General features: G+C 38.4%; 2 protein-coding genes across 2 annotated transcripts; one reads left to right on the forward strand and one right to left on the reverse strand.

The window, feature by feature from the left end:
* Positions 1-99: 99 nt before the first annotated feature.
* On the reverse strand, positions 100-4,265 carry pak1ip1 (PAK1 interacting protein 1). The gene is made up of 10 exons (XM_005476670.3): positions 3,933-4,265; positions 3,231-3,393; positions 2,085-2,205; positions 1,913-1,987; positions 1,771-1,823; positions 1,537-1,682; positions 1,329-1,426; positions 1,109-1,208; positions 512-644; positions 100-308 (listed from the first exon to the last, which is right to left on the reverse strand). The coding sequence occupies exons 1-10, from the start codon at positions 4,008-4,010 to the stop codon at positions 196-198; spliced, it is 1,080 nt and encodes a 359-aa protein (XP_005476727.1). The 5' UTR covers positions 4,011-4,265; the 3' UTR covers positions 100-195.
* A 1,783-nt stretch (positions 4,266-6,048) lies between these two features.
* On the forward strand, positions 6,049-13,164 carry si:dkey-222f8.3 (Poly(U)-specific endoribonuclease-C-like). The gene is made up of 7 exons (XM_005476675.4): positions 6,049-6,176; positions 7,956-8,055; positions 9,799-9,910; positions 10,007-10,128; positions 11,247-11,359; positions 12,465-12,618; positions 12,714-13,164. Exons 1-7 carry the CDS (start codon positions 6,166-6,168, stop codon positions 12,972-12,974), a joined length of 873 nt encoding a protein of 290 aa, XP_005476732.1. The 5' UTR covers positions 6,049-6,165; the 3' UTR covers positions 12,975-13,164.
* Positions 13,165-14,252: the final 1,088 nt, after the last annotated feature.

Genomic DNA, 14,252 nt, shown 5'->3' on the forward strand with positions numbered 1-14,252 from the left:
CGCTTTCCTTTTGTTCAACGTGTAACTTTCAGTTTGATTCTACAAGAACTGCCAGTGTTTTGAATGTTATGAAATATTATATCATCTATCTTGTTCTGCTTTTCTTTCATCAGCGATGAGTTCACATTTGACGTAGAACACTGCAGGTCGTCAGAATAAAAATCCACATGTGTATAGCCAATAAAAGATTTTATTCTATTTTCCACTGTTCTTTTTCTTCTTCTTCTTGGGCTTGCTCTCCTCTTCCAGGACGACTTCTTCCGTGGCAATTCTGACCCTCTTTGTCCGTAGAAGTTCGGGAAGTAGGTCTGCGGATAAACACAGAGCAGGGTGTTAGCTCAGGTTTACAGTCCCTCGCCCAAAGGAAGTGATATTAAGTGGAGAAGACAGAACAGGATGTGAGGTAGTGACTCGATGCCCCGAAGAGTGGGTCGCACATTCAGGTGCTGCACTCAGGACGCCCCTCACCGATCATCATCATCATAAAGCTGAAGTGTTTCCATAACCTCACCTTCAGATGTTGTTGCTTGAGGTGCTTCTTCCTCAGCGATCTGCTGCTGCATCGGTGAAGTTCTCCTCACAGCAAGGCATGTCAGTCTGGCTGATGTGTTCACTTCCCCAAGGAGAGTGGGAGATTCCAGCTCCTGGTGGTCAGCAGAAGTTTTAGACGATCAGGAGCTCAGCAGGATAATCATAAATATATAATTTTTATTTTAAACACACTTCAGTTTGAGTTTGTTCTTGTTAAAAGAAACCCATCAAGATATTTTTTATCTTATTGTATTACTAATATTGTCAGCAATTTTAATGTTAAAAAAAAATAAAAAAATAGAAAAAATCCACATCTATCTTTTAGTTGACTAAAAAAAAAAAAATGCTCCAGGAGAGAAATGCTGAGGACACAGTTGCTGTTTTTTTGGTGTCCTTGTGCAAAATACTTAACCCCAAATTTGTGAGTATGACAGGTAAAAAGTGCACAAAAGCCCAGAATAAAGGCACTGTATGAATGTGTCTGTGGTTCTGAATGGCTTGTAGTCTATAACAAGTCCATTTCCACATTAACCCAAAATGCATGTTCTCCAGAAAGCTAATATCAGACACAGCCTACCTCTTTAAGATGAATTTTCCACATTTTGATGAAACCATCATTTGAAGCAGTCACCACCACAGAGTAATCATCCACATTCACACTGTCGACCGTCTTCACTCTGAAATCACAAACGGACACAAAGATAAGCTGACTTCTTCTCCCATCATCACGCGTATCAGAATATTGACGGTATGATCTATGCATGATTGGTGGGGAAACAATGAATGAATGAATTCACCTGGTTTCGTGAGCTTTGAACTCACACACCCATTTTGCTTTCTCCACATCACACAACCTCACAGTTTCATCGTCTCCTGCAACAGCCAGGATGGAGTTCTGAAAGATAAGCGGTGGTTGTTTTTCCACAAGAGTGGAGTGTGGAACGTCTTTTCTGCGTTTCCATGCTCTATTCTAATTGGATAATATGTCATGGTCAGGGAGCTCACGTTTAAAAACTTGACAGACGCGATCCTTTTGGGGTTTGCGACCGTTCCCGTCACAGTGGCCGTCTCCAGTTCGTAGATGTTCACTTTGTCGTTCATCACGACCACGTATCTGTCCCCGTCTGGTGACCACCTGACAATGTGTGCATCTGTCACGTGTGTAAAGAACACAGGTTTGAGGCCTACATGTGTCAACAATTATTTCCTCACTGCTCAAAAGGTTAAAGTAGAGCTTACTCTGTTTTATGTTTTTGATGAACGCTGATCTTCCATTAATGAGGTTCCACGTTCTGCATGGATACAAAGACACAACAGCCGTCATTGTTTCTCCAACAAATCGTTGGAGTCATCTACCGTTAAAGAGAGATGTGAAATTTACCTCAGTGTCTTATCGGTCCCAACTGAGAGCACAAGCTTCCCAGACGGATGGACGGACAGCGATGTCACATGACCTCTGAAAGACATCACAGTACAAGGCAACACTGACGATGCTACCAAACATAAAGAAGTAACCCTCTCCGTGTGTCTGTGCCACCTTTCTGTGCGCTTACTTGTGAGCTTTGATGGATTTCAGACACTCCCACTTCTTCGTGCTCCACACACACAGGAGTCCGTCCTCTCCTCCGCTCAGTAAGTGAGATGTCCCATAAAACTCGAGGCAAGTGATGGTGCCTGTGCAGGAAGTCAGTCAGCACCACAAGCAGAAACCAGGCAGATGTCTACACTACTGCTTTGACACACAGGTATGGAAGCTTTCCATACCTGTGTGTTTCCACCACAAAAAAACAAAAACACTCTAAACCCCAGGTTAATTCAAATTGCTGACAAAATAATTCGAAATAAACAGACCCCCCCCCCGACTCTTCAGTCCATCAAAAAGACAATTAAAAAAAATATTAAAAAAAAATATTTAGGAAATAAATCTAAAGGATTAAAAAATTAATATGACCAACAAAACATTACTTTTTTTTTTACATTAAAATCCAGATCCAGATGCACTTTATAGATGCCAGCTGGCTGTGGCTCAGGTGGTAGAGATAATAAACCCCGAGTTGTATTAGAAAGGTGCTATTTAAAACACTTTCTTTACCACAAAGTGTTTTAACAGCTTTTTTGTTTGAAATCAAAAAATGATGGTTTATTTGTATATAAATATCTTAAAAAATGTTAAAGAAAACATTTGCACCCATAGGGAGAAGAAAAAACACACCAACTATTCTGTTAAAGATTGGTTTTCAAACTTCTTGCACCGCAGGTACAGCAAATCTGCTTTTTACAGTAAGAAGTTTCCTGGTTTGAATCTACTGCTTGGCCAGGACTGTTCTGTGTGGAATCTGCACAATCCAACAGTACTCTGGCTTCCTCCCACACTCCAAAGACTTATGCATCAGCTTAAGAGGCGATTCTAAACAGGTCAGGGATGCGTACATCCATTTCTCATATCTAGCCACCGAACGTGGCCTGAGTGGTCAGTAACACTAGAAAAGCTCTACATAAACACCAACTTATATCCACTTCTTTCCATCACAAATAAAATGTTTTCTGTGAATGAAGACGGACAAATTTGAGTGTGTTTAAAAATCACAAAATATCAAGTCGACGTACTTTGAATTATTCAACAGGTCACTTCTATATTAGGTGTTTTTGATGTTTAACTGAAGAACTCAAACAGACTAATTACAACTTTACAAACTCACCATCATGATGCAGCAAAGCACCGTGCTCGATTCTTTTCTTCATGTCGTACACTTGGATGGTCTCATCTTTGCTCCCCGTCACGACGAACCTCTCACTGGCAGCCACGGCGGATACTGAAGCTGTGTGAGCGTGATGTGTGAATTCTGCTTTGGCTGTCCACTCCTGCATGACAATTAATTTTAGAGAAAACTTTTTATAACAAAACAATTTATTTGCATATAACTTAATCCACAGACTGTTAGAGAAAAAGGAGTGAGTCAGGGAACTTCTTACATTACACTCCTTTCATATACTGGCCAATGAATGTGCTTCAAAATCAAACAAATACTGTATTGGATACAAATCATGACAAGTATAAAGGAGGGGAAAAAACTAAACAATTTCATCGTTTTTTACTGATTTTATTTAAAGAAAGTATATGATTGCAAAATCAATGCAGCCTTTTGAGCAGCTACAGTTATAACGGTAAACATTTCTCTAGTTTAGTGCCCTTTTTAATTAGGTTGTATTCTATTTGATTTTTTTGTGACTAGTTATTGAAAACCTATTAAAAACAATTTTCTATGCCTTAATATATTTTTTAATGGAAATCATAATGTTCATCATCCAACCAACAAACACTTGAGCTTGTTATTATTACCACTTAACATCACACCCTTTATGTGACACACGGGTCGTTGCTTTGTGAGACTCCAGCTTACCTTTTCGTCAGTTTTTACTTGATAACCGAAGGTGATCTGTTCATAGCTGCCAGCGACCAGCTCCAACACAGCTGCCATGCTGCTGGACTACAGTGAGCTCAGCTAGCCAGCTAATTAGCCTTCCTTAAAATTTACCGGTTTTCTGAGCAGATTTCCTCGAGCAGTTTGTGTAACAGCTGCTAAAATACTAACAGAACACCAACGCGAGAAACGCAAGGACAGTAAACAGCGTGGTGCGAATACTCGCACGCGATAACGGTAACTCTTTTTAGCTAAACACACGTTCAGTCCCAAAATAACATGTGGAGTTACTGCGCTTGCGCAAAAGCACTTTCTTCCCATTTGTCGTTAAGGCTTTTTCAAAATAAAAGTCGAATAGAATAGAATAGAATAGAATGCCTTTATTGTCACTATACAGTTGTACAATGAGATACAGAGCATCTCCTACTCAGTGTAAACATGCTGTGGGGGGGGGGGGGGGGGGGGTGTACAGTTCTGCAGCGCTATATACATATGGACAGTATTAACATATGGAAGAAGATGTGTATATATATATAAAATGTACAATTTACAAGCCGTAAGTAATATGTAATAAATAGTGTTATGTATGTACAGTTGAGTTATTGTACATGGAATTGGTATAAATGGTGTTATGTATATACAGTTATTGCACATAGAATTGGTATAAATAGTGGTGGTCCATAGAGGAAGTGGGAAGTGGGGGGCTGTGTTATCGGTGCATGTGTGAGTTCAGGGTGGTTATGGCTTTGGGGAAGAAACTGTTTTTGAGTCTGTGGGTTTTTGTGCTGATGCACCTGTAGCGCTTCCCTGAGGGAAGCAGGCTGAACATGTTGAAGCCAGGGTGGGAGCTGTCCTTGATAATGTTTGCTGCTCTGCTGAGGCAGCGGGAGGAATAAATGTCCAACAGGGAGGGGACTTTTCAAAATAAAAGTCGACATCGTTCAGTTATGTTTTTTTACGTTGATTTTGGAGCAGCCTGTATCTTTTACATTCAGAGACACTCTAAAAGACTGGTGGGAAATTTAATTATTCCAAGGGACCACAGGAGAAACTAAGACTAATCTTTGCCTGATTTTCTATAATGTTATATGGAGTCATGGTAAAAAGAAAAAAAAAAGAAAAAAAAAAGAAAAGAGTACGCCCCTTCCAGTTTTAAGGTTTTATGTATCAGGACATAATACAAAAATCACTTGTTCCTTGCCACCAGTACAAGCTCAGATGATCAGCAACATATAAAACATTAGACAGTGTTGTTATTTATTTAATAGAAACTGAGAGAAAATGCAGAAGCAGCCTGTTGAACCACCTTTAGTACCAATAAGTTGAAGTACTTGTTTTCTGTAAAACTTTATCAGTTTCTCACATGATCGTGGCAGGATTTTGCCCCCACTCTTCTTTACAGTGCTGCTTCAATTCATTGAGGTTTCCCAGCATTCATTTTTGCACAGCACCATTTCAATCAGGATGAGATCTGGACTTTGGCTGGGTCTTTTCATTTAATTCTTTTCTTTTTCTGCCATTCTTTTGTAGATATGCTGCTGCTCGTGCTGTTAATTGACACGATTTCACCCAGGTTTTAGCTGTCAGGCAGCTATGCCTCACATATGACTCTAGAATATTTTGGTATACAGAGGGGTTCTTGGTCGACTCAATGACTGCAAGGTTCACAGATGCCTTTGCCTCCAAATTAATTGCCCAAATTATCATAAAACTCCCGAAACTTCTACGTTTATATTTGAGCTCACACTTACTGATAATAGTAGTTGATGATTATAACAATTAATTGAATGCATTTGATTGTCAAAACATATGCCTTTAAAAGTGATTGCAAGTGCGTGTGAATTCCAAGTGAGGCAAAAAGTATTGTTATGACCCTAAAACCTCCGCATGTTACTTATTTTTCCTGTTTCAGAGGATTACACCTTTTCTCACACAGAACTGCTGGATTGACATCGATAACGAGTTTACTTTAAGACAATGAAAAGTTTGCGTTATGAGTTTATCAGGATAGAGAGCAAAATTACTGTAATTTATTAATCCCACGTCTGACGAGCGAGGGGAGGGGAGGGGTGGAGAGCAGCGTTTACTCTCCTGTTTTGTAATTGGCTGGCTCCCCTGGAGACGTCATGATTGACGGCCGAGTTCACATCCCTTCGGCAGTTTTTCGGAGAGGTTGTGAGAAGTCTCAGTGAGTTTTTCCTCTCACGAAATCATGTCGAGAAGGTGAGTCTGAGATTAAAATAACGCACACGCAGAAGGATGACTTGTGCTTTTAAGCGTCTTCTCAACTTTCAGAGAAATTTAAATTTGCGTGTTGTCGCTTTTAAGCCGCTTTTCGGCCGTTTTAACGCGTTTGTTTCCGTCTAACGGAGACCTGTTTGATGTAAACATGTAGCTACACTGTAACGTCACACCTTTGATGGTTCTCCTCGATAGTTTTGTCGCGATAAAGTCCGGTGTTCCTCAGTGCAAACTACGCTCTGTGCAGCTGTTGCGTGGATGTTGTGTGCATAAGTGGAGCCTGCAGCGGGGTCTGGGAATGATTAGTGGGTTGAATTATACAACAGAACAAACAGGACATGGAGAACTTCATAGAGCCTCCTCTGCTGTAATAAAACTGTAGCCGCTCCTTCCTGTACTCAGGCTAAACACAGAGGACCTTCTGTCTCAGTATGTGCTCCATCCTGTCACCTGCTTCTCGCTCAACGTTTTTCAACGTGTCAGACATTCATTCACAGGGCAGCAGGGTGTGGCTGTTAGTCCGCCTGAGTGCAAGTGCATTAGCATTTATTGATGTTTTTGAAGAAAACTAAAGCAGAGATGTTATAGTTTTAGTGGCATCTTTAAGTTATGTTTTTGTCTCACATTACAGCCCTCCCACATTCACTGATCCATGTAGCTGTAACCTAATGATGGAGGTGGGGTCATTATTCAGAGCTGAAGCTGAAGTTTTCCCCACTGGTTTTATAGTTTTCCTCTGGCGCTATTGTGCTGTCTAACAAAGGAGAAGACTTACAGCGTAACATGTGATAGGAGACAACACAAAGCCTTCGGCTGCTGCTTGTGTTGAAGTCAAGAGTCTTCACTTAATTAAAACATTATTTAGATCACCTGTGTCGGACAAACTGGGTTTTAATGGAGAATCATTGTGCACGGCTGTATAGATATGTGAGTCATTTACACAGTTAAGCACTGCTGTTGCTATGTGAGAAACTGTTTTTATGATTTAGATGAATATGTCCTTAACTGTATCACAGACATCTTATGTTTTAAACCTAAGTAACTGAGAATAAAAAAAAAAACTACACACATCCTGAAACAGTTGTACAAGCTGCTTTCGACTGAGGCACAGGAGTAAGTTTGTTTTGGAAACGCCGTTTTCGTTTTGTATACCTTACTAATTCATTCTAAGAAGAGCAGTTAACTTCCTGTTAACTGCTTTTCGCAGAAAGAATTAGTCACATGAGTAGGGAAAACAAGATTGTCACGGCAGATTTCATCACCAGTAGTTCAAAAGAGAAAGGAGGACTATCCCAAACTGCATGGTAGCTATGAAAAACAATAAAGTAAACAGACTGTCCATTCACTCCAGTTCCTCTCAGTGCATAGACAGCGTGAGAAGTCACTTCTCTTTTAATCTGAATAGTGGGAGCAAGTATATGCTGAGAGAAGTTATTTTAGTGTGTTCATCTGTAAAACTCTACTTGAGGACAGAAGAAATAGCAAAAACATGTGAACATTACACCCCGGTTAGTCATTTCTTTCTTCTTCTTTTCTTCGTCTTCTTCGTTGTCTTCTTCTTCTTTTAAGGGTCGGCAAAACAGGTCATCTGCCTCGCAGCCTGTACCTAGCGTCCTTCTCTGTCACGTCAACCCTGTGCATGTCTTCCTGTTCCATGTCCATGTTTCCGTTCACACATACACTGCAGTTTTTAGGCCTGCTACTTAATTCACCATGTTTGTCTGCCTGTGTTTTTTAAAATTAATTAATTTTTTTTAACAGTCAAAAGGCCGATCAGGACCTCACCAAGGTACTCAACCAGCTCTGGCACCTGGATAAAAACCGCCTGAGACCTGGGACCGATTACAGGATTTCCCTCCAGGTCAGTGCTAAAAGGCCATTGCAGCTTTTCTGCAATGCAAAGCAGGCAGTCACTGATGCATGCAATAAATGCAAACCTTTGTGTGGCCTCGAAGCCTGATGGGGTTCTGGAGTGTAGGTGTTTTAATGTATATCCAAACATTTAAAGTGGTGACGTTCTGTGAGCGTTGTTGCTCAGTGACAAGTAATTCTGAATGTTATTTGACAAAAAAGTTTTGTTTTTTAATTTGTTTTATAATGAAACTGAACAGATTGAAAGGTTTTGCAGTAAATAAATCTGAATGTTTGGAGTTCTATGACAAAGCAAATTTAATTTTAGACATTTTAAAGCTAAATCAGAATTAGAATCACAATCAGAATACTTTAATAATCCCCAATGAAATTATGTTACAAAACACTAAAGACGGCAAATAGAATTCACACAATGATAAATGTGCTGTCATTGTTAAGTCTGGTCAAACCATCATGCCCCCACAAGGATTCCTATTCCATCAATTAGCTGTCAGTGCAGATTACTGGAGTCATAACACATAACACTTAGTCATAACATAATAACTAGTAAGACGTCTTGATGCATACTCAATCATCCAGGTAAGTAAATCTCCAAAAGTTTATTTCTGTTCATCTGGACGTAGGGTTTTCAGTGGGAGAAACGTTTTGTCACTCATCCAAGTGACTTCTTCAGTCTCAGCACTTTCTCCCACTGAAAACGCTACGTCCACATGAACAGAAATAAACTTTTGGAGATAACCAGTAAGATTAACTTTGCAGTGGTTGGTTTGAGTGCTCCATCACACTCAGTGCTGTAAAAAGTTAAGCCCGGCTCATTTCTGATTTGTTGCACATTTTCCCCGTCACACAGTGCCAGGTGTGGGGAGATGATTTTCTAGTTTGTACCTTCACTTTAGGCCCATATTTAATGGCTAGTGCCACAAAAAGCTAAAGCAAGAAATGAAGGATGAGTCATGGTGTTTAGCACTGTTGCCTTACAGCCCACTCGTAAATTTTATCTTAATTCTTTTCCTTCAGTGTTTCAAGTAGTTGAATAGAATAGAATAGAATAGAATAGAATAGAATTCAACTTTATTGTCATTGCACATGTCACAAGTACAAGGCAACAAAATGCAGTTTGCATCCATCCAGAAAGTGCTTTAGCAGTAATATAGATATATTACAAAATATATATTAGCAATAATATAAAAATGGGTCTATTATATAAGTACAGGCTGTAGTGAGTGTACAAGCTATGTACAGGCTATGAACAGGATATAAATATGAAAACTATACAGAAATATGAAATGTGAACTATACAAGTTGTAAACAGTTGTAGAACTATAATTATTGTATTGTACAGAACGATTGTCTATACAGCATTTACAGTCATGCAGTTTAGATCAGTGAGATATGTGGCTAATTTCTACAGTGGGTATATAAAGTGCTAGTGGTGTGAGTGGTGGTTCAGTCCATGTTATTATTGTGTGTATGAGGGTACAGTCGGCCATTTGTTTGTTTTTGTCCATTGTGTGTGTGTTCAGTTATAGGTGGTTGTGGGTGTGTGTATGTTCAGTGAAGTTGGCGTCGTCAAGCAGCTGCTTAAGTGTATTTAGCATTGAAACTGGATGATGCTTTTATGAGCTGCTTACATGTCAATTAAGCCACCAGGTGCATCAACAGCATTTATGAATCCTCATAGTTGTTTGTTCAGTTTTAACGTGTTGCTGAATGTTTGTGTTTTTATATTCAGGGGAAGGCAGGTTATGTGGCTCAGGGCAGTAACTTTGCCAGAGACCAGGCCAAAGCTCCACTCTTCATATATGTCAATGAAGAAAAACTCAAGAGTATTAAGACATATGAATGTGAGTATGAGTCAGGTCTATAAATGCTTTCTTTATTATGTTTATTTGGAACAACAGCGATTAAACAGTTTAACGAGGTTACGCCTTTTTGTTCAGATTTCATCAGCTTGCTGGACAACTATGAGATGTCCACAGGCGTGTCAGAGACGGTCACCTCAGAAGAGCTCAAAGAGAACAAGCTCTTTATCGATGCCGTCGTGGAGACGGATGTCATGAAGGTACAGCAGATTCATAGGAGGGCGTGATCTCAGAAATAATTTAAGCTGTTGTTTACTGATCGGTTAGAGAAAAGTAAAAAAGAGGTGTGGTAGATGTTAAAAACAAATAAACAGCAGACAAATATGGAAGTCGTTTTATGCTTATATACAGAATAATGAATTTACAGTCAAGGGACCACATCAACAAACAGTTATCTAAAAATAAATGAACTTCTGCACTCATCAGCCAGACACTGCTAGCACACTTTAAGTGTATAATGAAAACTGTACACGTAGTGTAATTGCAGTTAACTATAACTGCAAAATTTTGTTCGCTTGACACACATTTATTTAAAAAAAAAGATTTATAATTTTCATTGTAGTTTACATGCCTTATGTGCATGTCAATAATATACAGCTGACAAAAATGCATGAACTGTTTTTTTGTAGGCTTAACTAATTCACATGGATTGAAATGCCACTTTTTTGATACCATTTATAAAGTTATGTATCCAAGAGTAGACTTTAAATGCAGTCTCTAAATACAGGAATTTTGACTTCATAAATTAATGTCCAAAATGATGTAATGTAACACTGAGTATATGAAAAAAAACAGATGTTGTGTAATGAAACAAAAATGACGCCATACTATGATTTCATAAGATGTTATATAGGTACATAAACGATGAGTCATTTTAGTCTGCCCATCGGTGGTTGCCAGGCAACACAATGACATTAGAATATCTGATATAGATAAGAACCTTCTGGGGCCAAAGATGAACCTGTGTGTCAAGTTTAGTTTATCATCTCCTGATTGTGTAGGAGTTCAAATAGAGATTAGTTTATTGTAGTAAGATTAGGTTTTCTTGTGACTCATTACTTTAACTTCAGTGTTGTGTTTAAGTTTGCGTTGGGGGGGGGGGTCTTTTTATTTTCCAGGCACTTTTGATCTTTTGATCAATGCCAGCTCGAATTTTCATTCCAGGCATGGATCCGTTTTTTTGTTGTTGTTGTTGTTTTTCAAGGCTAAGAATTAATTTTCTAATGTAACGATGGTTTATTCCAATACTACTGATAGGTCACATTTTTTACTCGGATGTCTGAAATTTCAAAGTGCGTTACTGTGTTTTTACTCTTAGTGTGCTCACCAGTATCTGGTCAAGAAGGGGAAGTCACCATCAGACCCTGCGCAGTTCAAGAGACAGCTGTATGACATGTGGTTCCGCCTGTACCACAGGGACAGGAGCGGAGGGTGAGTAACTGTAACAACAGGGGGCGCTGCTGCAATGTTTAAAAGAGAAGGAAGGGAACCACATACCGGTTTGAATGAATGGTTAAAGGCAAATTTAAATGAGATCCAGGTCTGGAGCAGAACGAGCAGATGAATTTACAACTCAAGAATTAGTGAATAACTCAAGAATAAAACAAAGTGTTCCCTGAATGTGTTTTGGGTTTATTTTTGTTTTTTCAGTGTTAACTAACAGTTGCTTTGAGTCTGAAAAGGCTAACAATAAAGTACATGTATTTAAATCTTCCTGAGGTTAACCAAATACTTACATCTGTTTTTGTGAAACTTTTAGTCATAAATAAAAAATGCTTCCAGAAATTGGCCCCAGAGTAGCAAGCACAATGAAAAGACTGATATTTAACATTATAGGCTTTGTTTTTATTGTCATCTTTATTTTGTTTTCATCTCATTTTGATAGTTGCACAGGATGAACAACAGAGTGTGATAACTTAATTCTAATATCTTGATTAGAGTCACTAGATTATCTACATTTGAGTGTTAAAATGATGTTAACATACTGTAATACATAATTCACCCTTTCATTTTTACTTGAATTTTTAATTTTGAAAGCTCTGCATACCTGGATCAATGACAGGAAACATTGTTTCATTGTATTGAGACAGTGTGCAGAGGTTATAATCTCTATTTAATTTAACATTTAAAATGTGTTATTTTTCTAGTTGCATTGAAACAAAGACAATTTGTTTTATAAGATGTGACAGCAATCTAAATGAATGCCATCTTTTCCTACAGTTTGTGCTTTTTTAACTTATCTTTTTAATTACAATAAAACAGCATAGGTATGATAATCACACACAGAGCCATTAGAAAGGTTTTCCTGTATAAAATATAATGGAGTCATTCATAAATTAGTCGTTAATGAAGCTTGGTTACTCAAGGGTTAAAAGTGAGTCACAGGCTCTGCTGCCGTCTGTGCTGTTATCCTTCTGTCTGCCCCACAATGTTAACATTGTAGATAAGACATCTTGGTATGAATGAGGGCATACGGCACTCAGAGATTGAACTTAAGTATCTCTGGGTGTGCTGGTTGGATTTATTTTCATTGCAGTGAGGATTCCTGTGGATTTGAACATGTGTTTGTGGGAGAAGCCAAACACGGACGGGAGATCATGGGTCTTCACAACTGGGTGCAGTTCTACCTTCAGGAAAAGCACGGCCATGTGGACTATAAAGGCTACAAAGCAAGAGATAACAAAGACACAGTAAGAAACTGATACAGTAGCTCGTTACTGTAAAAGCACTGACTGAAAAGTAAATAGCTGCACATGTCGCTGAATTGCATTTACTGTTTTTAAAGCCTGATGAGGACGACCACGTCCTGAACCTGCAGTTCAGTTGGAAAGGCTTGGTGAAGCCCGTCGGTAGCTCCTTCATTGGTGTCAGTCCAGAGTTTGAGGTCGCTCTCTTCACCATCATCTTCCTCATGTCGACTGAGAAGATGACGTCTGTGGTGGTGAAAGTGGACGAGTACGTACTGGAGCTGGTCGTCTGTCGGCACGGGCAATCCATCGGCACGTCCTACCCCAAACTGCTCAGCAGCAACAACAGGGATCTGTAACTTTACACCAGCCGAGAGTGTGCAAATGTTTTTGTATAAATGGAAACTTTGTTTCAGTGCAGGATAACCCTAACATAAACCTGGATCAAGTTCTTTTTGCACTAAGCATGAGAGGTATATACCGGTTATTGAACACATTTTTGTCATATGAACTGTTACAGGTAAAATAAAAAGTGCTTTGTTAACAAAATGTTTGTATTTGTATTCTGTGTTAGGAAAAAATAGCCCAAATATTTTAAGTCTCAGTACAGTGTGTAAATGAAAGTTGTCATTTTTCTGAAACTAAATCTCAATTTTAAGACATTTTTAAACCAAAAAACAATAAAGTATGAATACATACAAACATGTATGATAAACATGTAGATTTAACCTTTTTCACTGCTACTTGGCATTATTTGAGCCTGATAAGTATAAAAACCAAGCCTCATCTTTGAATAAATAGTCCTTTGTTCTTTTTTTAAAGGCCGTCTTTATGTTCAAACAGTGCATTGTGTTTTATAGCAGAACATAATAAAGTTACCATTGCATGGTGCTGAAAAGCCAAAATGTCCCTTTCTCGGGACACAGGGTTGTTAAAACCAAAATAAGAATGATTTAGCCCAAAAACAATAAGTATTTTAAAGAGATTGAAACTAAATACAGAAGATTGTTGTTTGGCAGTGTAGAAAGATCAAAACACTTTGAGAAGTGTTTTTTGGGAAATAAATAAAACATAAAAAAAAAAAAAAAGATCTACTGGCCTGGGAAAAAAATAAAATAAATATTGAGCAGTAGATAAAAAGACTATTTCAAAGTTTCACTGCAAAGAGAAAGAAGTGTACTATGAACCAAATAAAAGTATTTATTTTATTTTATTTCTATTTATATAATGTACATAACTCACCCACTTGCTGCACGTAATGTCCTCTCTGTATATACTCATTCACTGTATATAAAGTTCTGTCTGTCTCTCTCTCTTTTTTCTTTGCACAGTCGAGGAGCGTATCAGGTCACATTTCACTGCGTGTTATACCTGCATAACCATCCACGTGACAAATAAAGAATCTTGAATCTTGATCTTAAAAGTATCTGTAAAACACTCGGAACCGTTTTTGAATTGTGTGACAGATTTAGATCTGACAGTTTCTGACAGTATGTCACTTGAAATATTTGTTGAATCTGAACATTTTGTTTTCTGTGTTTTCTCTTTTATCTATTTTCTGGAGAAAAGCACTTTTAAGGATCTGCATTACCATCGTGTATTCTGTTTGTTTGAAGTTGGTGTATTTATGTTTGCGT

The sequence above is a fragment of the Oreochromis niloticus genome, linkage group LG18, assembly GCF_001858045.2.
Source record: "Oreochromis niloticus isolate F11D_XX linkage group LG18, O_niloticus_UMD_NMBU, whole genome shotgun sequence".
In the NCBI taxonomy this organism is placed as follows: domain Eukaryota; kingdom Metazoa; phylum Chordata; class Actinopteri; order Cichliformes; family Cichlidae; genus Oreochromis; species Oreochromis niloticus.